The sequence below is a fragment of the Apodemus sylvaticus genome, chromosome 1 (assembly GCF_947179515.1).
Source record: "Apodemus sylvaticus chromosome 1, mApoSyl1.1, whole genome shotgun sequence".
NCBI classification, from domain to species: domain Eukaryota; kingdom Metazoa; phylum Chordata; class Mammalia; order Rodentia; family Muridae; genus Apodemus; species Apodemus sylvaticus.
The window spans coordinates 57,887,847-57,910,590 of record NC_067472.1 but is presented as its reverse complement, the minus strand read 5'-3'; the positions used below and the strand labels follow the sequence as shown (position 1 = coordinate 57,910,590).

Below are 22,744 nucleotides of genomic sequence, written 5' to 3'. Positions count from 1 at the left end.
TTATAAAAAACAAAACAAAACAAAACAAAAAGGCTGGCAATGGTGGCGCACACCTTTAGTTCCTGCACTTAGGAGGCAGAGGCAGGTGGATTTCTGTCCACAAGGCCAGCCTGGTCTACAGAGTGAATGCCAGGCCAGCCAGGGCTACCCGGAGAAACCCTGTCTCAAAAAAAACTAAAACCAAACCAAACCAAAGTTCTCACAGTGCAGCAAGTCTGATTTTTGATCCCTGTGTCTACCAAACCTGGGCTGAAAGTTCTGACCCTCCCCTTCTCTCCTGCCGCCTGTGTCCAGTGAAAAGGACACTCACTACCTGTATGTGCACGGTTCCCTGTCAGTGCCTAACACAGCCTTGGCTGAGAGCTGGCGCCCTGAGTGCTACCATATCAATCTGTGAAATAGGTGTATCCTGAATGTTTAGGACCCTGCAGCCTGTGGAAGCCCCCTACCCAACCCAACCCTGCCACTCGGTGCCCTCCAGTCTGAACGAGCGCTGTGTTCTGTCCACAGTATATATCTTGATTTGGTTAAAAAGGAAGTCAAGTATTTATTAAGTCAGTTGATGAAGCAGCGGAGGTACCCGCCCTTCCCCCACACTTCTGCTAACGGTTTCCATTCATCCACAAACACTAAGTGCCTTCAGTATACAGTGGCTGCTGTGGGACTATTCGAAGCCGTCTGTTTCAATTCATGCCATGGGCCAAGGGCTGTGTAAAGATGTTTCCACCTTGGAGGAAACAGAGGAAACAGCAGTGATTTAAACAATCACTCCCCTGCAGAGATCAGGTGAGGTGCTGATGGTCAAATCAGAGTACTAGTCTTAGACGCAACGAGCCCTTCGCTGTACTTAGGAGGAAAAAAGAGTGGAGCCTTAATCAACACCATGCACACTCTGAAAGCTCTAGTACAAAACACGCTCGAAACATGGGCTGTGGACAAATAGTTTGGTGGGACCCCGAATTTTTCCACTTCGCTGCTCACGACCCGCAGAATGTAGAAAATTAAGAAGCCTTCCCCCTATAAAACAGGACCGACGAGGATGGGATTCGAACCCACGCGTGCAAAGCACAATGGATTAGCAGTCCATCGCCTTAACCACTCGGCCACCTCGTCCCACACGCAATGATGCTTTCCACATTTCCATATCTCCCATCTCCTGCGCACCTTCACGTTTTATTCATAACTCCGGTACTCACCCGGAAAAGTTCAGAAGAAGAAACAATAACAAAGGTGTTTTAATTTCCTCTCCGAAGGATTCAACCGGGAACTCCGCCATCACATCAGTGATGCAGCCAAGCTCTGCGGGGGTTCCTTTCCCCGCGGCCGGGCGAGCGCACCGAAGTTTCACGACGCGCTAAGGCTGGAGGGGGGGGGGGGCGGTAACTCTGCGTCCAGCTCCCCAGGGAAAGAAACGCTTACAGGGGTCTCCGGCCTCGCGCTGGGACCGCGGCTAGGTTCAGCGTTCGCAAAGCGCGCGCCGAGCAGCCACGGCTGCAGTAGCTCCCCTTCTCTCACAGAGGGCGAGCTGGCTCGCGCCTCCGAGGAGGAGAGCGGGTGGTGGGCGGGGCTACGCGTAGAGCTCGGCTGGCCTCGGCTGGCCTCGGCTGCGCTCGGGAGGCTGCGGTAAATCCGGGCTTGCGGTGGCTGGCAGAGGCTACGGCCGGGTGGTCCCTGCTTCGTGCCGGGATCCCCGAGAGCCATGCAAATGTCCTACGGCATCCGATGCGCCTTCTACCAGCTGCTGCTGGCCGCGCTCATGTTGGTGGCAATGTTGCAGCTGCTCTACCTTTCGCTGCTGTCCGGACTGCACGGCCAGGAGGAGCAGGAACAGTATTTCGAGTTCTTCCCGCCGTCTCCGCGATCCGTAGACCAGGTAAAGTCTCAACTCCGCGCCGCCCTGGCCTCCGGAGGCGTTCTGGATGCTAGCGGCGATTATCGCGTCTACAGGGGTCTACTGAAGACCACCATGGACCCCAACGATGTCATCTTGGCTACGCATGCCAGTGTGGACAACCTACTACACCTGTCCGGACTTCTGGAGCGCTGGGAGGGTCCGCTGTCCGTTTCAGTGTTCGCGGCCACCAAAGAAGAGGCGCAGCTGGCCACGGTGCTGGCCTACGCGCTGAGCAGCCACTGCCCCGAGATGCGCGCCAGGGTCGCCATGCACCTCGTGTGCCCCTCGCGTTATGAGGCTGCTGTGCCCGACCCCCGAGAGCCTGGGGAGTTTGCCCTGCTGCGGTCCTGCCAAGAGGTCTTTGACAAGCTAGCGAGGGTGGCCCAGCCCGGGATTAATTATGCACTGGGGACCAACATCTCCTATCCCAATAACCTGTTAAGGAATCTGGCTCGAGAAGAGGCCAGCTATGCCCTGGTGATTGATGTGGACATGGTGCCCAGCGAAGGGCTCTGGAGAGGCCTAAGGGAAATGTTGGATCAGAGTAAGCACTGGGACGGCACAGCCCTGGTAGTGCCTGCGTTTGAAATCCGCCGATCCCGCCGGATGCCGAGAAACAAGAACGAGCTAGTGCAGCTCTATCAGGTGGGCGAAGTCCGGCCCTTCTATTATGGGCTGTGCACGCCTTGCCATGCGCCCACCAACTACTCCCGCTGGGTCAACCTGCCAGAAGAGAGCTTGCTGAGACCTGCCTACGTGGTGCCCTGGAGGGACCCCTGGGAACCATTTTATGTGGCTGGAGGAAAGGTGCCCACATTTGATGAACGTTTTCGGCAGTATGGCTTCAATCGAATCAGCCAGGTACTTAAAAGGGAGACAGCATGTGGGACTGAGACTGGAGGTGTGTCGGGGATGGAGTGGCCATTGGCGGTTGGACGGTGGAGAATTGAGGACAGTGGAGTGAAGCTTTAGGGGTGATTGTGTGGGCCCTGGGGATATCATTAAGTTATTATGATTACATTATTGTGACCTCTGTCTGTCTCACTCCTTCTCTTCCCTCTCCCTTCCTCCATCTCCCTTTTCTTCCCCACCCCTTTTCCAGGCCTGTGAACTGCACATGGCAGGGTTTAATTTTGAGGTGCTGAACGAAGGATTCCTGGTTCATAAGGGATTCAAGGAGGCCTTGAATTTCCACCCCCAAAAGGAGGCTGAAAACCAGCGCAATAAGATCCTTTACCGCCAGTTCAAACAGGAGCTGAAGGCTAGGTACCCCAACTCTCCCCGACGATGCTGAGTCCTTTTCTTCCATGGTCTGAGAATTTTCAGCATCTGGCTCCTCAGGCCTGACTGGGATAAGAAACATGCCTCCACTTTAGAGGTAGCTGTGGTTTCAGAACACTGGACTTGACCATGGGCTGCTGGGAGCCAAGTCTCAGCTTTACCACTAACTAGCTGTGTGGCCTTGAGCAAATATTACTTCTCTGAGCCTCCATTACCCCGTCTGTAAAAAGGGAGGTGAAAATACCTACCTCACAGAACTGTTGGCTCAGATGAGATGCTGTATGTGAAAACATCTGTAAACTCGTACAAATGTGAAGTATTATTAATATTGCTGCACTGATAGGATATTGTTACTATTAACAATGCTGGGTAGATAGCAGCAAAGCAAAAAGTATGAATGGACTAGAGGTGAGAAGCTTGAGTATTTAATAAAATGAGCCTTTTGGAAAGAAAGATGAAAACTTAGAATGTAGTGCTCAGAACTGGGGTAGAACATAAGCGTTCTCGTTCTCCCCCTGAAGGAGGAAAGGGGTCTGTAGACCCTGGGGGGGTTAAAGTCCCAGATCTGTGCCCTCCATTAGGTTGGGCTGCTCATTTGCTTTCGGATGACTGTGTAAATAAACGAGTGTTACACCCACAGCTGGCTCACTTACTCTCCTAAGCTGAGGGGTGGTGGGCCGGAGCACCGTGTTATACCGCGGTGGACCCAAGGACACAGACCACAATGCCAGAATAAGCTGAAGGCCTGGGAGACTGTGGGCCGGTTGCTATGGAGACCCGTCCTCCTATCCCGGCATGCCTGGATACCAGTGGTTCCATTGTAAGTTCCACATGGGCGCCTCCTGATGACGTACACGGAAGCGTCGACACCTCCCGGAGAAAGAGGGACCTGCGCAGCTCTGTTCCGGAGACCAACGGCGGCCGCGTTCACATCCTGGCTCCGACCTCTCTCACGGAGTCTTGGACGTGAGGCCGGAGTCCCCAGTCCCTGCGGTGCGTATGGCCACGCCTGGCGCTGGGTTGGACTTCCGGGTTCGGAACCAAAGCAGAGACTTAACCGGTCCGGCCCGCGCGCTGGCTTGAGAGGAGCCCGCGGTTCTGAGGGTGGATCGAGGTTGGATACTCCCTTGCGCCGCAAAGTTTGTTCCCTGTGTCTGTAGGGAGAGGTCTGCTTTCCCTGGAGATGCTTATACCTCTGTAAAGAGAAATTTCATGTACACTGCGCGTTACCTTGTGCCTCTTCCACTTCCTACAGCCCTCAGCAATGGTATAGCCACTATTTGTACCCAGATTAAGGAGGGACGGTTGTGACTTCATTTAACGAAGTCAGGATCAGAGTCAGATGGAGGAAGGAGATCGTTGCGTTCACCCTGCGTCCTAGAAAAAAATATATACCATGGTGAAAAGGAATTGCCCGTGCGGAGGATCTGAGTCTTGAGAAGGGGAACGGTGGGTGGGGCTGTTTTGGAGATCTGGATTTTCAGAGCAGGAGGAAATGTTACTAAACGCTCCTGCAGGACTGGCACTATAATTACTTGAATAGGTATTGAAGAAGCGTTGGCCACCACTCCAAGTAGAATTATCAAGACGTAAAGCCAGTCCCTGTACTGCAAAGGTTTCTTTTTTGTTTTGGGGTTTTTTTGTTTTGTTTTGTTTTTGGGTTTTTTGTTTTGTTTTGTTTTTGTTTTTTTGTTTTTTTTTTTTTTGTTTTTTGTTTTTCCGAGACAGGGTTTCTCTGTGTAGCCCTGGCTGTCCTGGAACTCACTCTGTAAACCTGGCTGTCCTCAAACTCAGAAATACGCCTGCCTCAGCCTCTCAAGTGCTGGCATTAAAGGCGTGCGCCACCACCGCCTGGCACTGCAAAGGTTTCTTTTTGTTTAATTTGTATTTGGAAATCTGCAGTCATCAGGTGAGCTGGCACTGTACTAGGTGAATAGGACAGACTGCGGCCCCTGTTCTCATGAAACACCCACATTTCCCTGGGTGATCTGACATGAGAATGGGAGACTATGAATTAAAAAAAAAAAAAAAAAAACAAGCTCCTGGGGGAGGGGGGGTGTGCCTACCCCACAGGGATGACTTACAGAGCAGCAACCAGAGGGGTAGAAGTAACACCACTGTGAACTAGAAGCTTCTACATCCAAGATGGCTTATTCTCTCAGGTGACCTGGCAGATCAATCTCTCAGTCTCCTTCATTCTGAAAATATCTTCCACCCTAACTTTTGGGTTTTCAATCTACTGTGCTGAGATTTCTCCGCCTGCCTCCATTGTTGGCCTTGTGAATTCCAACAAAGACCCCTTCTGATGTTTCTGCTTGACTAGTCAGACTGCACAAAGCCTAAACAACTTGCCATATGTAGGTAGCGGAGCCTGGGTCTAGTGGAAGCTTACATACCTGTATCCCTGGCCCCTTTCTCACTTCTGAGTCTTTGTACTTGTTCTTCACTCTGCCAGGAATGTTCCATCTCTGTCGGCCTGGTCCTCACCTAGTCTCTCTCTCTCTGGAAGCTGTCACTATAGCAGCAAGCTCCAGATCCTGTGTAGACACCTCTCCCATAACACCTTAGTTTGACTCTCTTTACACCATTATAAAGGTCTGTTTCTTTGCCTTCTCTCCCAGAAATTTGTCATTTCCTCAAGGCCAAAAACTATGTCTGTTATAGCTGTATTACAGCCCCTGCCACAGTTCATGGTGACTGTTGGTACCTGGCATATATTAATTAGGTGCTTAGTAAATACTAGATGCGTAGAAAGAAAGTGAGGGGAGGGACTTAGTGTTCTGATAGGTTACATAAGGCAAGCACTGAAAAATGTTGGTGTTTGCTACAAGGAAGTCGATGTGTAATTCTGCCGCAGTGGTTTTAGTGTGAGTTCTGGGTATCCAAACACTGAAAGAGGAGCAGATGAAAATCAGAATAGCAAGTGTGCCCAAGGCCTAGAGAACTGTAGGAAATTAAGTAAACTGGGCCAAGTTTCGTATCTCTGCATTCCTTCTTTTACCTATTCATTTAATTGGATTTGACACAGCCTCCCCAGCTATTGCTAGCCTGAAACTAACTGTATATCAGGCTGGGCTTGAATTGGTAGTAATCCTTCTGCCTCCTGAGCGCTAAGATAACAGGCCTGTATCGGCTCACCCAGCTTTACTTTTTATTTGTATTTGTTTTTTTCCAGAGGGCTCTAGTCCAGGCACCTCTTCAGACAGCAGCTCCAGCCCTGAACTGCGCCCAGACAGGCTGCTGTTGTTTGTTCTTGTTTTAAGACAGAGCATCACTATCTCACCCAGTTATTGGCTCTCCGCATCAGTGTGTGGAGAGATGGGACTGTGTATGAGCCTCGGGCTCCCTCTGCTTTTTCATTTTTTATTTTTCTTTCCAGTACTGACAATTGATTCCAAGACCTCATATATGCTAGGAACATTCTTAGACTTCCCTGCTTCCTCCCCACCTCCACCCCCCAACAGGGTTTCTCTTTGTAACCTTGGCTGTCCTGGAACTCACTCTGTAGACCAGACCAGGCTGGCCTTGAACTCAGAGATCCACCTGCTTCTGCCTCTCGAGTGCTAGGATTAAAGGCCCTTGCCACTACCACCTGGCTTCTGGTTTTTTCTTTTCTTTTTTAGATGTATTTATATTATGTATATGAGAATACTGTAGCCGTCTTCAGGCACACACAAGAAGAGGGCATTGGATCTCATTACAGATGGTTGTGAGCCACCATGTGGTCACTGGGAATTGAACTCAGGATCTCTGGAAGAGAAGTTAGTGCTCTTAACCACTGAGCCATCTCTCCAGCCCCTTCTGTTTTTCCTTAATGGTAGGAAAAATCTGAGTACATCTGAACTTCCACATAGGAATGTGCTTCCTGTTCCTGTCCTTGGGAATGCTAGGGGCTTAGGATATTGCCCCGTGGTAGTTAGGGCTCAACATTTATGAGAACTGGAGTTCAATCCTTAGTCCTTCACCAAAACAAAATAAAAACCCAAGTCAGGGTCATGTATGAAGCAGGGCATTTAACTGAGTGGAGAGAGGCAAGCCTGTGGCCCTGTGGCCAGCGTGGACAACTTAGAGACCAGTTCTCAGAGAAGGCTGTGAACGTCGGGAAATGCTGGCTTTTTCAGCATGCTTTTGAATCTGAGTTTAGGGCTGGAGAGATGGCTCAGAGGTCCTGAGTTCAATTCCCAGCACCCATATGGTGGCTCACAACCACCCATAATATCTGGCTCCCTCTTCTGACATGCAGGCAGAACACTGTATATAATAAATAAATGTTTGAAAAAAAAAAAGAAAAAAAAACCTGAGTTTAGCCAGGCAGTGGTGGTGCATACCTTTAATCCCAGCACTTGGGAGGCAGAGGCAAGTGGATTTCTGAGTTCAAGGCCAACCTGGTCTACAAAGTAAGTTCCAGGACAGCCAGGACCACACAGAAAAACCCTGTCCCAAAAACAACCAACCAAACAAAAAGAATCTGAGTTTAGCTGAGCATAATGATGCATTCCTCTAACCTTAGCATTCGAGAAGCAAGGCAGGCAGATCTCTGTGAGTTCAAGGCCAGCCTGGTCTGCAGAGGAATTCAGACCAGCCAGGGCTATCCAGAGAAACCCTGTCTTAGAGGAAAAAAGCAAAAAAACCCAAAACAACAAAAACTAAACAAACAAAAAAGAATCTGTTTAACTCCCAGAATCAGAAATTTTTACAATGGACATTGGTGTTCCTAGAGAAATGGTTCAGCCACTAAGAGCACTGGCTGCTCTTCCAGAGGACCCTAGTTCCATTCCCAGCCCCAACATGGCAGCTCACAACCGTCTGTAATTCCGTTTCTAAGAGATCTGATGTTCCCTTTGCAGCCACTGCACACAGTGCAAAGACACAGGTGCTGGCCGAACACTCGTGCACATAATGTCAAAATTATATATGTAAGATGTGTGTGTCTCAGAGCCCTGGGCCGGGAGACAAGGCTGAGAAGCCTGTGTCTGACAAGAGCCTTTTCGCTAGAGCACCGCATTTAAGAAGGTGAAATGGAAAGACTTAAATTGTCTCAGGAACCCTCTGCTGACTGAGGCCATCAGTACACCTGAGGGCAGACCTCAGCGTCTTTCAAAGGTCTCATCTTGGGCTAACCAAATGGTTCAGCAGGTAAAAGCAACTGCCACCAATGTTCAGTCCAAGAGCCCACATTAGGAGAGAACTGACTTGTACAAGCTGTCCTCAGACTCCATGTATGCTCTATGGGCTGTGTGTGTGTGTGTGTATTAAGTGAATAACAGAAAACCCTGAAGGTCTCATCTCTAAGCACTTGCACATTAAGCTTTTAATACGGGCCAGAAGGAGGAACTGAAGATCATAGGGAGAAGGAAACACTGAGGACTGAAGAGACAGTGACAGGATTTGATCTAGAACACAGGAAAAGGCCAGAGTGGGTGGAGTGTGAGAACTGGCCATTGAGTGAGGTAAAGGAGCTGGGCTTAGAGTTCAAGTACAGCCTGTGAAGGGTCTTGTCAGAGCCAGTCAGAAGCTTGGGTCCAGTCCCATGGCTGTGGGGAGCCTTTCCCATTGTGACTCATGGCCTTGGTCAGCATTCCCATGCATCCCAGAATTCTGTGAGAGGAGCAGGTTCCATCAAGTGCGTGTTCAGTGTGGTGATACTAGTCACTTCCCGTCTCGTTCGAGGCTTGTGTTTGGTCAGCTCTGTTTGGCTGCTCTGATAGTGGTCAGTGGCTAACAATGGCCCATACTCTGTCTCCCGGAGCCCAGATGCCCATCCAGCCTTCAGGCAAAGAAACAGAAGAGATGGAGGCAGAAGGCGATTCAGCAGCTGAGATGAATGGAGAGGCAGATGAGAGTGAGGAGGAACGGAGTGGCAGCCAGACTGAGTCGGAGGAGGAGAGCTCAGGTGAGCCCCTATAGCCTCTCCCTCTCCCCCACACACGCACACACGTGTGCACACACATGTGCATACATGCACGCACACACAGCAGAACCAGTCCTAATTGCCCTCTCGCCTCAGAGATGGATGACGAGGACTATGAGCGGCGCCGCAGTGAGTGTGTCAGTGAGATGCTGGACCTGGAGAAGCAGTTCTCTGAGCTGAAGGAAAAGTGAGCATGGGAGCTAGGGCCTTTGTGCAGCTGGGGGGCAGGTGCCGTAATGACAAGCCACAAGGGGGAGCAGGGGGCAGCGGGTAGGGGGGCAGGGGGACAGGGAGCAGGGGGCAGGGGGGCAGGGGGGCAGCGGACAGGGGGGCAGGTGCTGTAATGACAAGCCACAAGGGGGGGCAGTGGGCAGGGGGACGGGGGCAGGTGCTGTAATGACAAGCTGCAAGAGGGAGCAGGGGGCAGGAGGGCAGCAGGCAGGGGGCCAGCGGGCAGAGGGGCAGGGGGCAGGTGTTCAGCAGGCATTGACTTGAGAGGACAAATGGCCCCTAGAGAAGCCAGTGACACACAGCTGCCTTTTCACCCCCAGGCTGTTCAGGGAGCGGCTGAGCCAGCTACGCTTCCGCCTGGAGGAGGTGGGGGCAGAGCGAGCCCCAGAGTACACAGAGCCTCTTGGAGGGCTGCAGCAGAGCCTAAAGATCCGCATTCAGGTGGCAGGTCTGTAGCTGCCCTGTTCTGCTCCCAGACCAGCTCTCTGACACCGTCAGTTTTGCCCTGCCCTGTTCACCCTATTCTTGTGACTCTTCCTTTGGGTGACACTAGGGCCTCTGGCCAAACAGAGCTGCTCTTTCCCTTTGCAGGGATCTACAAGGGCTTCTGTCTGGATGTGATCAGGAATAAGTATGAGTGTGAACTCCAGGGAGCCAAACAGCACCTGGAGGTGAGCCCGTGTGAACCCCATAGGAAGGCGGGGAGGCTGAGTTTAGCGTCCCCGACTGAGCAGCTCTCCCCCCCCCCCCCCAGAGTGAGAGGCTGCTGCTATACGACACACTTCTTGGGGAGCTGCAGGAGCGGATCCAGAGGCTGGAGGAGGACAGACAGAGCCTCGACATCAGCTCTGGTGAGGCGAGGGCCCAGTCCTAAAGTGCCCCACCCTTTCTGGACCTCAGTTTCCCAGGCTGCACAAGGGGAGTCAAACAGCCCGCTTCTTGGGGTCAGGAAAGGGTCTAGCTCAGTACTCCGCATATAGTGGGGGCTCATGCAGAGTGGGCTCTGCCTGCCCCTATTCAGATTAGGGATATCCAACTGACACCGGGATGCATATAAAAAAAACATAGTCCTCTCAGTGATAGTGGCATCCGTGTTCATATGGGGTCCAGAAATTTCCTTCATCCCCTGTCAGCAAAGCAAATGGAGAACCTGAGGCTTAAGCAAGGAGGGCAGCAGTCTTCCCGGGCTGCACCAGTACCCAGGAGGCTGCCAGCCTCAGCCAGGGTTGGGCGGCTCTCCTGGTGGTGATGGGGAAGGGAGGGAAGGCCAGGCTGTCCGTGGCTGTGGTTACTGTCCTGATCCTGACTCTCTGGCCACAGAGTGGTGGGACGACAAACTACACAGCAGGGGCGGCTCCAAGACCTGGGACCCGGTGCCCCCCAGCAAGAGGAAGAAGGCACCGCTTGTTTCTGGTATCCTTCCACTCAAGGTCGCCTGCCTCTGGGCAGATTGGACGGGCCCTGGACTCAGGGAGGTTGGACTCAGGGAGGTTAGAAGGATCATGTGGGACAGCCAAGCTACAATCATTCATGGCCATTTGGTGTCACATGAAAGTGTCCATTTGTCAGAATTTTCTTCTGCATTCTAGGTCCTCCTGAGTTCCATGGTCCCCAAAGAAACTGAAAGCTCAGATCACTGACTCCTAGTAATTTCCTGAGAAAAGATGAGCCTTGAAGCCCTCTGGCGTCCCCTCAGTGTCCTGATGTAGGGCTCATGCTCGGTCATTCCTTCCCGGGCCTTGCTCAACCCCTCTGCGCTATTGCCTATCTGTCCAATGCTGTCATGTCAGGTGCCCTCTCCTCTGAAGTCTCTCCTGATCCATACCCCGCCCCATGCATGTGGCTCTCTCCTGTATGAGCGTCCTAAGGAGACTCCCTACCTTTGACCCTCCTGTTGCTGCACAGCGTAGCACTGAGCTGAGGTCTTCCATAGCCATAGTGTCAGCCCTGGGATCACCTCAGGAGGGAGGTGGAACGGACAGGACATTATTGAATCATTGTGGGTAAAGGTAGATTTCAGATACAGAGCTCAGTGTTACTAGGAGGGAAGCCGCCAGGATCCACCTTCAGGAGACAGGGTCCAGCAAGCCAGTAGCTGTCAGCAACAGGTGCAGGGCCCCTTAGGGTGGGCGGGGCCTTGGTCAGCCCATACAGAAACAGGGTGGGAGTGAGTGAGGGAATGGGGTAGGGTTCTGTCCCAAACACAGCTCCCACACTTGCCAAGAACTAGAGTCCCTGAGGCAGGAGGCAGAGGCAGGTGGATCTCTGTGAGTTCCAGGACAGCCAGGACCACAAATACCAAGGTTTTTTTTAAAAACAAAACAAAAAACTCTGGCACCACCTCCACAGTCTCCATGTGCCAGCTCTCCTAAGCAATGAGTGTGAGGTGTGGCCCTGCTGCCTGTGGCCTTCAGTGGGGTGGTTGCGTGCTTCCTGTGGCTGTCCTGCTTCCTTGACCCTGTGTGGGCCCATACATTGTGTACATGCTGCAGGAGATTGACATCCTGGAAGACTGGACGGCCATCAAAAAGGTGGGTCCACCGCTGCCTCTAACCCCACCCTGCTTTGCCTCTTGTCCCTCTACTCCCAACAACCCCACCCTCCCTGCCCCCTACTTCCTTCACCTGGCCCCCCTGCTAGCTCTAGTACCTGAGGACGCCCAGGTGGTTTTCTCCTCAGCAACATCTGTCTCAGCCCAGGTGCCCTGACTTTGTGGCTAGAGACTGACCTGTTCATGTCAGCCCTCGTTCCAGGAGGACTGGGAGGAGAGGGCCACCTCAGCACTTGGTGTAGAAAAGATTTTATATTTCATAGAGCTTGGCTCAGAGCAGCTCTCATCCTGGACCATGGGGGCAGTATCAGCAAGCTAAAATGGACGCTAAGGGACCCTTTCTTCTCTCCACCAGGCCAGGGCAGCAGTGTCCCCTCAGAAGAGAAAAGCAGACGGTAAGAGCCACAGTCGTGGGCCCATCAGAGGTGGTGGTCTGATCTCACTTTGAGGATTTCACGGGATTTGGAGGACTAGGAAGCAGATTGGAGAGGCTCTTGGCTGAGGGAGCAGGACCTGTAGAGGAAAGCGGTTGGAGTGGAGCCCAGTGGTAGTGCATGCCCAGCATGGGTGGGTCAGAGGGCAGGAAGAAGAAACCCTTATGGATGAGGGGAGTATGGCACTTCCTCAGGGCCTTCAGGAAGTGGGGGTGGTCCTTTGGTTCAACTTCCTTCAGCAGGTTTCCCATATCCCTACTAGGACCCTGACCTTGCATTGGCACTCAGAGGGTCCTGGGAACAGCTGCTTCCACACACAGGATTAACGTTTCTCTGCAAAGGCAGGGGCTGCCTAGTAACTCTCCGGTGTTACTGCTGTCCCTGACCCTCTGCCACCACTGGCCTGGACTCATCCGCTCTCCTGGAGATCTGCATAACTGGCCCTGAAGGTGACCTGGCCAAGCAAGACTGTTTTCTCCATCCCTGACCAGCCCACCCCCTCCCAAACAATAACTTCCTCAGAGTCCCCCACAAAGAAAACAGGCCTCATCCAGAGTCAAAGCAGCAACCCTCCTGACTTTCAACCCTGGCCCTCAGCCACTGAGCCAGGATCCAGGCCCAACAGCAGGAGGACCGCTCTCGATCCAGAGACATGTTGGGTCTTGCCCATCCTACTGCCGCTGGAAATGATGGCTTCCCAGGCTTTCTCAGGGCTATTCCTGGTGTCTGCCTCTCAGATTCCAAAGACTGGAATAAAATTTAACCTGGGACCTTGATGTGACTGACGCGTGGCTGCTGTACCTTACAAAGGCTTTTGTGGGAGCACCTAAGACAGACTTTTCTGGGGTCTCTGTAGTTTGGGACATTGTGATTTAGAGAAAAGCCTGGGGATAGGAAACTGGGACCAGAGCCGGAAGCTACACATGGCACAGGCAAAAAGGTGACACGTGTGGCCTTGTGTGGTGAAGGGGCTTTTGGACATGACTGCAGGCCAAGTCATGTCTGTACCTGCCCCAGACACTTGGCAGATTGGCAGGGCAGGCTAGCTAGCAGGTCTGTGTGGGAGGGAGGCAGCAGCAGCACCATGTGCAGTCGACCTCACAGCCACACTCCCCCTCTGGTTAACAGTGAGTGTCAGAACCACCCCCAGAACCTCAGTTAAGCAAAGAGCTTAGTTTCCATGGAGACACAGCATCCTTTCTCCATAGCAACCTGAAATCACAAAACCCAAGTTAGGTTCAGGAATGAGTCATCTGCAACCAGTAGGGGGTGCTCTCCCACAAGGCTGACCCCCCCCCCCCCCCTGCAAGACTGGAGCAGATGAGCCAGTGACCACAGACTTCTTAAGGTGACCCAGAGGTGCGGTTTGGGCCTATGGGAACTTAGCCAGTCCTGCTTAACCCCTCCCTCCTCCACTGCACAGTGGGAGGAGGCTGCAGGAGGAGCTCCGTGGAGGTGGTCCTCCCACAGCTGGGGCCCTCAGCAGGGCATTAGCTTGGAGGGCTCCTTGGCCACTCAGCTGGGCCAAGAATAGAAACGGTGGACACTGGCTACATGGAGTGGACATACAAGAGTTAACTGGCGGGGTGTGACAGGGCGAACCGCCTTCAGGAAGTGTTACTCACCGCCAGGAATGTGCACGCCTGTGCCTTGGGGGTTGGATTCCCTTCCTGAGTCCCAGGAGAAGCTGAAGGAGCTCCCAGCCATGGAAGACCCTGGTGAGACCGGAGCCCACCCTCTGGGAGCCACCAGCCTGAACTCTGTACCTGGGCACCAACAGGAAGAAAAGTTAGTAAAGTTGGGGGACCAGCCAGGTGTGTCGGGTGAGGGCAGTTCCAGGAGGGTCTGGCAAGGACAGGACAGATGGGAAGGAAGCCCAGAATGGGAAGAGGTGTTCACCCCAGACCCCTGCTCAGGTCTGGGTGTCTGCCCCCAGGCCATCTCCAGACCCACTGTATGACACACCCAATGCCAGAGGGGTACAGGCAGGCGGGTCCCAACCACCAGCGCGTACTGTGAGCCTGCGGGAGCGGCTGCTGATCACCCGGCCTGTGTGGTTACAGCTGCGGGCCAACGCTGCAGCCGCGCTGCACGTGCTGAGGACGGAGCCTCCAGGGGTGAGTCTCTCCCTTTCTTCAAGGTCTAGCCTGCCAAGGATGGGAGCAAACGGGTCTGGACATGGAGGTCCCGAGCCTCCTAACCCTGTTCACTTGCAGACCTTCCTGGTGCGGAAGTCTAACACTCGCCAATGCCAGGCTCTGTGTGTGCGGCTGCCAGAAGCCAGTGGCCCCTCTTTTGTCTCCAGCCACTATATCCAGGAGAGTCCTGGCGGTGAGGAGGGTGGCCTGGAGGGAAGGGGCTGGAAGACAGGCAGGGGAGGGAGGTCCCCAGAGAGCAGCCTCACTCCCGATGATGTGATGTCTGTCTCTCAGGCGTCTCTTTGGAGGGCTCAGAGCTCACGTTCCCGGACCTGGTGCAGCTCATCTGTGCATACTGCCAAACCAGGTGAGTGTGCCCATAGGGCACGTGGGGGCCCCCGGCCGGCCAGGCTGCCACCTGGGGCTGCCCACCCTCTGCATCTGCGCAGCACTCACTCTTGACTGCTCCTTGCTCTGACCTTAGGGACATTCTTCTCCTCCCTCTCCGACTCCCCAGAGCCATTCACCAGGCAGCCACCCACAAAGAGCTGGAGGCCATCTCCCATCTGGGCATGGGTAAGGGTTCGACAGGCACAAAGAGGCCAAATGTGGGGAGAAAGAGCAACCCAGATTGTTGTTTGTGGACGCCCTCCAGAGCCAGCCCTGAGCCCTCTCCCCCCATTGGTTTCTGATTGCTAGAGTTCTGGAGTTCCTCTCTCAACACCAAGCTTCAACAGAGGTCTTCGGAAGCCCCAGCGATACCCCGGCTGAAGGCTCGCTCCCCCCAGGAGCTGGACCAGGGCACTGGTGCTGCCCTCTGCTTCTTCAACCCCCTCTTCCCCGGGGATCTGGGCCCCACTAAGCGCGAGAAGTTCAAGAGGAGTTTCAAAGTGCGCGTGTCCACCGAGACCTCCAGCCCTCTGTCTCCACCTGCTGTTCCGCCTCCGCCAGTCCCGGTGCTGCCAGGGCCATCTTCCAGCCAAACGGAAAGTCTGCCCCCTCGACAGCTGCTGCAGAGGGAGAGCTCAGTGGGGTATCGTGTGCCAGGAAGTGCAGCGGGCCCGAGACTTCCTCCCCTACCTTCACTTCAGGAGGTGGACTGCTGCTCCCCTAGCAGCTCAGAGGAGGAGGGTTCTTCAGGAAGCCCTACAACCTCCCCACGCCCAAGGCACCGGCGGCCTCTGCTTCGGTCCATGAGTTCTGCTTTCTGCTCTCTGCTGGCACCTGAGAGGCAGGTGGGCCGGGCAGCCACAACGCTAATGCAAAACCGATACACGGCTGTGGGTCAGCTAGTGCAGGACCTACTGACCCAGGTTCGGGCTGGTCCCGAGCCCCGAGAGTTGCAGGGCATCCGCCAGGCCCTGACTCGGGCCCGGGCCATGCTGAGTGCAGAGCTGGGCCCTGAGAAGCTGCTACCACCGGAGCGGCTGGGTAAGGCCCAAGCCCTGGCCTCCACAGGCTCATGTCCCTGCCTCTCCATCCTCCCTTGTCCTCCTCCTCTCTCCTTGCTTTGGGTGCCTAATGAGGTACAGCTGCTTTCCCTGTGCCCCACCCCACCCCCTTTCTCACTACTGTTGGACTGAATTCCCCCTCCCCACCTTTCTCCCTACCTCCTATCTTGGCCAGGGCCTCCAGAAAGAAGCTCTTCCAGGCTTCTTTCCCCTGACCACACCTACCTCTCCTCTGGCAGAACTGGTCCTGGAGAAGTCCCTGCATCGCTCCGTTCTCAAGCCTCTGCGACCGATTCTAGTTGCCCGCCTGCGGCGCCGGCTTTCCACAGATGGTTCCCTTGGCCGCCTAGCTGAGGGCTTCTGCCTGGCCAGGACCCAGGGCCTTGGAGCCTTCGGGTCCCACCTGAACCTTTCTTCCCCTGTGGAGACAGAGCAGGTGCGCCAGAAGCTGCTTCAGCTCCTCCGTGCCTACTCCCCCAGTGCCCAGGTCAAGCGGCTCCTGCAGGCCTGCAAGCTGCTATACACAGCCCTGAAAACCCAGGCAGGTATGATCCCACCACACCTTCCCTCCCCCACTCTTTCTGAGAAGAGGCTGTGCACCACCCACCTCCACAGGGAGACTGTCCCAGAACCCCAGTACTGCACACAGGATAGAAGGATCCAATTTTCCATCCCAGGGACTCCAGAGAATACTGCTTTTCTTCCCTGTAGCCTTCCCTGAGGTTGCTATGATGGTCCTGGTCTGTTACCTAGTCTCTTAGGGGTCTAGCAGATGGAGGGGAGGGGAGGGGTCGCTGTCTAGCATGGAGACTGGACCCTAGCTTCTGGGCCTCTGAGGAGGCTGGGACTTCCTTCTCCCATGTCTCCACAGGGGAGGATGCAGGAGCTGATGAGTTCCTGCCTCTGCTGAGCCTTGCTCTGGCCCAGTGCGACCTTCCTGACCTCCTGTTAGATGCTGAGTACATGTCCGAACTTTTGGAACCCACCCAGCTCACGGGAGAGGGTAAGGGTTCCCTCACTTCCTGTCTGGGTGAAACTGGGGCTTCTTAGCTGGGAGTAGGTCCTTGGGGAGGCAGGACGCTCTACCCCAGCCTGAGCTGCATTCTGTGTATTTCTCTTGTGTGCCAGGTGGCTACTACCTGACCAGCCTCTCGGCCAGCCTGGCCTTGTTGGGTGGCCTAAGCCAGGCCCCCGCACAGCCACTCAGCCCAGCACAGGAGCTCCAGCGCTCTCTGGCCCTCTGGGAACAGCGCCGCCTGCCGGCCACCCACAGCTCCCAGGTAAGGAGCCGTTCCCCATGGCTTCCCCTTATTGGCCGACACTGACGTTGCCCTGCACCACCCTACAATAGAGATTAAGGCCCAGCTGAGCTTCAGAGCTGCCCTTCAGGAGAATGTGTTCCCTGGGGGAGGCACTGGACTGTAAGCTGCAGGGCAGTCTCGAATCGGCACAGAAATTCTGCAGAGGTAGGGCCATTGTTTTTCTCATTTTACAGATGTGGAGATAGAAACTGACATGAGAGTGACAGCCAGTTCCTGGCCCCTAGTACCAGCTAAGACTCTCCCCTCCTTGTTGTTGAGCTTTGGTCTATGCTCCCATTTGGACCTTGGCCAGGGTGCACCATTCTTGACCTTTGACCTTCTCAGTCTTGCTTATGAATCCAGAGTTTGTAGCCAGATCCCAGATTCACCCCAGCTCTATCACTTTGTCTGTGCGTTGGTTTTCTCATCTCTAAAATGGGCACATGGGTTGCCATGAAGGGTAGGTGAACTGGTGAACTATGGGGATAGTTGTAGGTAGGTAGGCCCCGGGACAATTATGGAGAGAGCCTAGCACACAGTGGATTATCCTCGTGGATCTTTTCATAGAGCTCCCTCTGGTTGGCCTTGCGCCTGGACCACTAGTCCAAGCACATTTCTCCCTGCCCCAAAGTCCCACTTGGAGCCCACAGTCAGTCCGTCCTACCCTGGATGGGTTCCACGCCACTCTATCATTACACCGCTTCAGCCTGACCCTTGTGCTTTGGTGGTGACAACCAAACAGACTGTTGGACTTGTTCTTGCTTTCTGCACAGCATCTCCTCCGAGTGGCCTACCAGGACCCCAGCACAGGCTGCACATCCAAGACCCTGGCTGTGCCCCCAGAGTCTTCCATCGCTGCCTTGAGCCAACTCTGTGCCACCAAGTTCCGAGTGACTCAACCTGATGCATTTGGCCTCTTCCTCTACAAGGACCAGGGCTACCATCGCCTACCCCCCGAAGCCCTGGCCCACAGGCTCCCTGCAACTGGCTATCTCATCTATCGCCAGGCAGAGCGCCCTGAGACCCAGGGGGCTGCAGCAGAGAAGACAAAGACAGACAGTGAGAGGCCAGAGGCAGGAGCCTGGGAGGAGGAGAAAGGGGATCTAGACGGTGAAGGGAAAGCGCAGAGCTGTTGACCAGGAAGGCAAGGATCACACAGCCAGAGGAACACGAGGCAGAGGGAAGCCAGGCTTTGGAAGAGTAGCTGGGGAGGACCAGAAGGGCTGCCCGGGCCCCCAGGAGCCTCTGAAGTCCACCTTCTTAGCTGCACAGCTTCCCTCACCACCCACACATGGTTCACTGTGGTGTCTGCCACCGCCTCTAGCTGATCTTCCTGAGTCCACCTGCCAGGGAACGGGAGCTGGCCATACAGACCAAAGCAGCATTAAGAGAGGTGGGGCAGACCCTCTGTTCAAGGCCCCAACTTCTGTGCCCCCATAGCCCACGGGGATAGATGGGTCTGATAAGGGGAAATCCCCCTGAGAGCCAGAGGGGCAGAGCAGAGCGTGAGGGTTGTCCCAGCTGCTTCTGCCCCTCCCACTGCCATGGGCACCCCAGGGCTGCTGGAGCATCAAGACCCCATGCAACTCCAGTCTCTCCTAATTTCAGGGGTCAGGGATCAGAAGAATGGCAGCAAGTCTCCCCAAACTAACAGCTCTTCCCGGACATAGCCTCTGACATGCGAAGAAGGGGTGTGACTGCTATTCTGCAGGGTCCTGGAGTGAGTGACCCAGGACCTTCGTGGATGGCTGGCAGCTCAATTTAGGAGAAAGAGAGCAAAGAGTGGGTGTTAGCAGCCGCGATAGCCTGTGGGCGCCTCTACCAGGCAGTCCCCAGTCAGTTCAGAGACGGTTGCTTCCCTAGAGGTCAGGCCACAGGAGAGAGCATCTATGTTCCAGTCTTTTCTCAAGACCAGAAGTCTGCTGAGGCTCTTAAGTGTTTCTGGGAAATTGGACTCTGAGAAGTAATGCACACTAGCAGCAGAAGTTTCCAGAACAGAGATGCCCCACAAACATTGCCTTTGCAGTCCGCTCACTGGGTCCTTACTAAGCTCGGTAATGAGGGGTGGCCTGGCTTGTGAGCCCCACTGCAGTGCAGGTTAGATCATTCCCAAGATGTTCCAGCAAACTGGCCCACCAGGCCAGGGCAATGGCCCCAGAGGGAAGCCCACGGCAAATACGAGCAGAGAAAAATACCCACGAATGGCCACAAGAGGGCGTGTGCAGCCCAAGAAGCGGCTGAGGGTTGCCCACTCCCTCAGAGCGGTGGGAGGGGTGTGGCTAAAGAGAATGTAAGAGCCCCAGAATGTAGGCAGTCGCTGGCCTTACACTCCTACAGCAGCGTGGGAACTGCCGAGCAGAGACGACTTGTTTCCAGACAAAGGAGAACCACAGCCGGGCTCAGAGCTGCTCTCCTGGGCCTCTGAGCACCAGGGCACCAACTTACGTGCTATATACTTACCGACATGGAGATGGGCTTTCAAATCCACATCTGGCCAGTGTAGGGGTTCCAAACTAGTCATCAGACCACCAGTCCCTTGCCCACTTCTATGCCCCTCCCTCTGCAGGAGGGAAAAGTGTGTGATAAGAGACAAGTTCGTCTGATATCTAACATCTGGCACGGGGAGGGTGGCCTTCTCTCCACCACCCAGGAAGAGCCACGAACAGGCTGCTGGATCTTCAAGGCTCTGAACAACACGGCCGCTGTTCCGTCATATGTTCCCCCTTCCACCCTAACCCTTTGTACAGGATCGAGCACTCCACAGGTGCTCAATAAACGGTGTCTGCTGACTGGAGCTCGATAGCTAGAAAGAAGGGGCGGGGCGGAGCTGGGGAGGGGTGGGGAGGCTGTTTCTGGGAAAGAGACATGCTTGATGCGACCTACGACGACGAGGACCTGGAATGTCTGCAGGGGTGCTCAGACAACCCCAGGGGCCGGATATGCAGCTCCTTTCGTGGGAACCAGGTTTCTGGGACCTCGTCAGGCCCTTCCTTTTTGTGGTCAGTTCTAGTTCTGGGCTCCGAGAAGTCAGTGCGGGTCCTGCCATGGCTCAAAGGAGTGCCGCTGGCTCCTGCCTGCTTTTATCAAAGCCAAATCGGTGTGAGCACAAGTCAAGCTCGGTGGCAGCCCCACCAGTCGGGTGGTGCTAACATGCCAGTCTTAGATGCTGTCTCCACCTTATTTTTCCCTTCCCGATGTCTCCATTACATAAAGTAGGAATGCGAGGCCTTTTTCAGGTAAGTGGCTTGTTGCAGGACTTAAAACTGCAATGTCTACCCTCCAGAAAGAGAATCAGTTATTCATACTCTGAACAAACAAAGCCAGGCACAGCAGCACACATCTGTAATCGCTGTACTTGGGAGGCTGAGGCAGTTCAGGAATATCTTTGGCTACACAATTGGAAGCCAGACTGGGCTATAGCAAGACCCCCATCTCAAAAGAGAAGTGTGTGTATTTTGTGGCCTAATACCAAGTACTGTGATCTGGCAGGTGACTGAAGCGCTGCATCCCGGGGCTCCACCTTTCCTGCATCTCCCATGTCCTAGAAGTCAAGGCTCTGAGCTGTGCTGTGCCTCAGCCAGTGTCCACTGCTGCAGAGCAGGACAGGGACACTGACCAGTAGCTTGGGTGTCTTGAGAGCAGGGACGTCATTTCCTTGCTTGGCAATGTTGCATTTGTCACCTTAAAGTCACCCCAATTGTATGTGTGAGTGTGTTTATTGTCTGTCTTCCTCACTAATGTGCCAGAGTCAGACTGGCCTTCTTCCCAGCAGGCCTTCAAGACCTAGAACAATGCTTTGGCTGGAACTGGCACTTTTAAGACTGTCTGTGGGATGATTCAGAATGGTGGGTCTGGGAAGACTTCATTGAGACCTGTTCTCTCCGTTCCTGGGGCTGGCTCGTTTCCTAGCAGTTCTCCTGAGCACCTTGCTTCAGGCCCATACCAGGTGCTCTTGTCCCCTGATGCCACCCCAACGCATGAATACCCAGCTGGTGATAAAAGACCACTGGGCATCACTGGAAGGGGGTCAGAGGTAGGGTGAAGAAAGGGCTGCCTGCTCAGGTTCTAGGGCCTGTGAGATGGTCTGAGGAGTGGAGTGAACCGCAGTCATTGAGACTTAGTCTGACACACCCTCCTCCCCTCCTTAGCATTCTACTGAGGCTTTGTAAGCAATGTTCACACCCACGGGTTAGAGCGTCCTCCGACCCACATTCCAAAGCTAAGTGACATGTCCATGTCGTTATTATCCCAGGTGAGAGAAGCACTGTGCCCAGGCATCCCCAAGACTAACAGGTGTCCCCAGATACCAGGACACACATGGGGCCTGAGGGTACAGGTCTGACACACAGACTTCCTGACACTTGCCTACCTATGCAAACCGTGCTAAGAGCACACGTCACCACTCAGTTACATTCAAGCTCCTGGAGACAGAAGTATAGCTTCTGCTTCCTGCTCCTTCTGAGCCCTGGCAATGTACACAACACACACAACTCACATGTTTTTATACTTTGGAGCATGAACAGGAGATCCAACCAATCTCCTACCCAGCCTGGCCTATCCTGGCCTCACTCCCCCACATAGCCCCTAATGGGGCCCCTGAGGAGGCTGAATTGCTGGGAAGACCCCTGAAAGGGTGCGGTGACCTCACGGGCTAGGCAGGAGCTGAGGCAGGCAGGCTGGGCGGGGCAGCCTGAGCTCATCAGATTCCAGCCTGATTCACTGGAGGAACTGGATGGAGGATGGGGAAGAGCACTGGCCCAGGAGCTGGGGCTCTGGGGACCTGAGTGGGGTTTGGATCTGAGTGTCATGGTGGTGGCCCTTCCTGAAGAGTTCCCCTGGGTACACTTAGGGCCCTAGGCTGAGCTGTGGGGTGAGACAAATCAGCCCTGCCCTCCAGGCTGGGACTCCCCCCACCGTCCCTGGCTTTAGCAGCTGGATGTCTTTAGCTGGGGAGGTGACCTTCAGTCCATCTTGGATCCTCCAGGCTCAGGCTGGCAGTCAGTTTGGTGGACTCTAAAGGTCAGGAAAGGCCAGATTTGCGTGGTCCCATTCATTGCCTGGGGCTGACAGGGTTACAGACCCATGCTGCCCTGCCAGGCTGTGCCTCTGCCAGCGAGTGAGAGTGCAAGGCTGCCCGGTGCCTCAGATGTTTTCTTGCTGAGATTAAGCCCTTTACTTCTGCCATCCCCAGAAACCCTTGTGTTCCCAACTGAGGGATGCTAACGGGGCGGGGAGTGGGGGTGGGGGGAGCTGCCCAGACTCAGCTGCGGGGTGACAGGAAGAAAGTATGGGGGCAGGGTGAGGGTACAGGAAGTGCCTTTCTTGGAACTCTGTACCAAAATAGACCATTCCATCCCTACTCTGGGTCTGGTGTCCCAGGGGGGAGGTGTGTGTCACCAAGGAGACCCTCACTAGGGAGGAGCATGATCTGACCTCAGTCTGGCTTTTGCTTGCCAGCCCCCTCCACCCCCACCACAGCCCAGGCTCCACTTTGAAGTCCCAACGTAAATATCATGTCTGCTTGGTTCTCCTTCCTGGCCTTGGTCACAGAC

The 22,744-nt window shown here is 54.4% G+C and overlaps 3 protein-coding genes and 1 non-coding gene across 5 annotated transcripts; 3 read left to right on the top strand and 1 right to left on the bottom strand.

Moving 5' to 3' along the window:
• Positions 1 to 1,031: 1,031 nt before the first annotated feature.
• On the bottom strand, positions 1,032 to 1,113 carry Trnas-gcu (transfer RNA serine (anticodon GCU)). Its single transcript has one exon. It is a non-coding gene; the product is annotated as a tRNA-Ser (tRNA).
• A 458-nt stretch (positions 1,114 to 1,571) lies between these two features.
• On the top strand, positions 1,572 to 3,812 carry B4gat1 (beta-1,4-glucuronyltransferase 1). Its single transcript, XM_052193069.1, has 2 exons — positions 1,572 to 2,755; positions 2,997 to 3,812. Exons 1-2 carry the CDS (start codon positions 1,700 to 1,702, stop codon positions 3,186 to 3,188), a joined length of 1,248 nt encoding a protein of 415 aa, XP_052049029.1. The 5' UTR covers positions 1,572 to 1,699; the 3' UTR covers positions 3,189 to 3,812.
• Positions 3,813 to 3,901: 89 nt separating this feature from the next.
• Positions 3,902 to 13,078, top strand: Brms1 (BRMS1 transcriptional repressor and anoikis regulator). Of its 2 annotated transcripts, none has more exons than XM_052193079.1 (10): positions 3,902 to 4,168; positions 8,930 to 9,068; positions 9,183 to 9,273; positions 9,638 to 9,765; positions 9,909 to 9,988; positions 10,072 to 10,168; positions 10,638 to 10,731; positions 11,785 to 11,848; positions 12,224 to 12,263; positions 12,565 to 13,078. In XM_052193079.1, exons 2-10 carry the CDS (start codon positions 8,930 to 8,932, stop codon positions 12,570 to 12,572), a joined length of 741 nt encoding a protein of 246 aa, XP_052049039.1. In that variant the 5' UTR covers positions 3,902 to 4,168; the 3' UTR covers positions 12,573 to 13,078. The 2 variants fall into 2 exon arrangements, with proteins under 2 accessions (XP_052049039.1, XP_052049047.1); XM_052193087.1 differs by lacking the exon at positions 3,902 to 4,168 and adding an exon at positions 4,185 to 4,289.
• An 869-nt stretch (positions 13,079 to 13,947) lies between these two features.
• Rin1 (Ras and Rab interactor 1) lies at positions 13,948 to 19,968 on the top strand. The gene is given in 12 exon segments (XM_052193055.1): positions 13,948 to 14,090; positions 14,239 to 14,419; positions 14,519 to 14,633; positions 14,735 to 14,807; positions 14,925 to 15,016; positions 15,140 to 15,871; positions 16,131 to 16,436; positions 16,763 to 16,894; positions 17,020 to 17,171; positions 17,966 to 18,312; positions 18,314 to 18,349; positions 18,351 to 19,968. Coding segments are annotated over 12 exon segments (2,295 nt in total). The 5' UTR covers positions 13,948 to 14,007; the 3' UTR covers positions 18,397 to 19,968.
• Positions 19,969 to 22,744: the final 2,776 nt, after the last annotated feature.

Bases quoted from the DNA above. Each gene is read 5' to 3' on its own strand.
- B4gat1 (XM_052193069.1), top strand. From the start codon at position 1,700: ATGCAAATGTCCTACGGCATCCGATGCGCCTTCTACCAGCTGCTGCTG. The intron at 2,756-2,996 runs GTACTTAAAAGG...CCCCTTTTCCAG, and splicing joins GCTTCAATCGAATCAGCCAG to GCCTGTGAACTGCACATGGC.
- Brms1 (XM_052193079.1), top strand. From the start codon at position 8,930: ATGCCCATCCAGCCTTCAGGCAAAGAAACAGAAGAGATGGAGGCAGAA. The intron at 9,274-9,637 runs GTGAGCATGGGA...TTTCACCCCCAG, and splicing joins TTCTCTGAGCTGAAGGAAAA to GCTGTTCAGGGAGCGGCTGA. The intron at 11,849-12,223 runs GTGGGTCCACCG...TCTCTCCACCAG, and splicing joins ACTGGACGGCCATCAAAAAG to GCCAGGGCAGCAGTGTCCCC.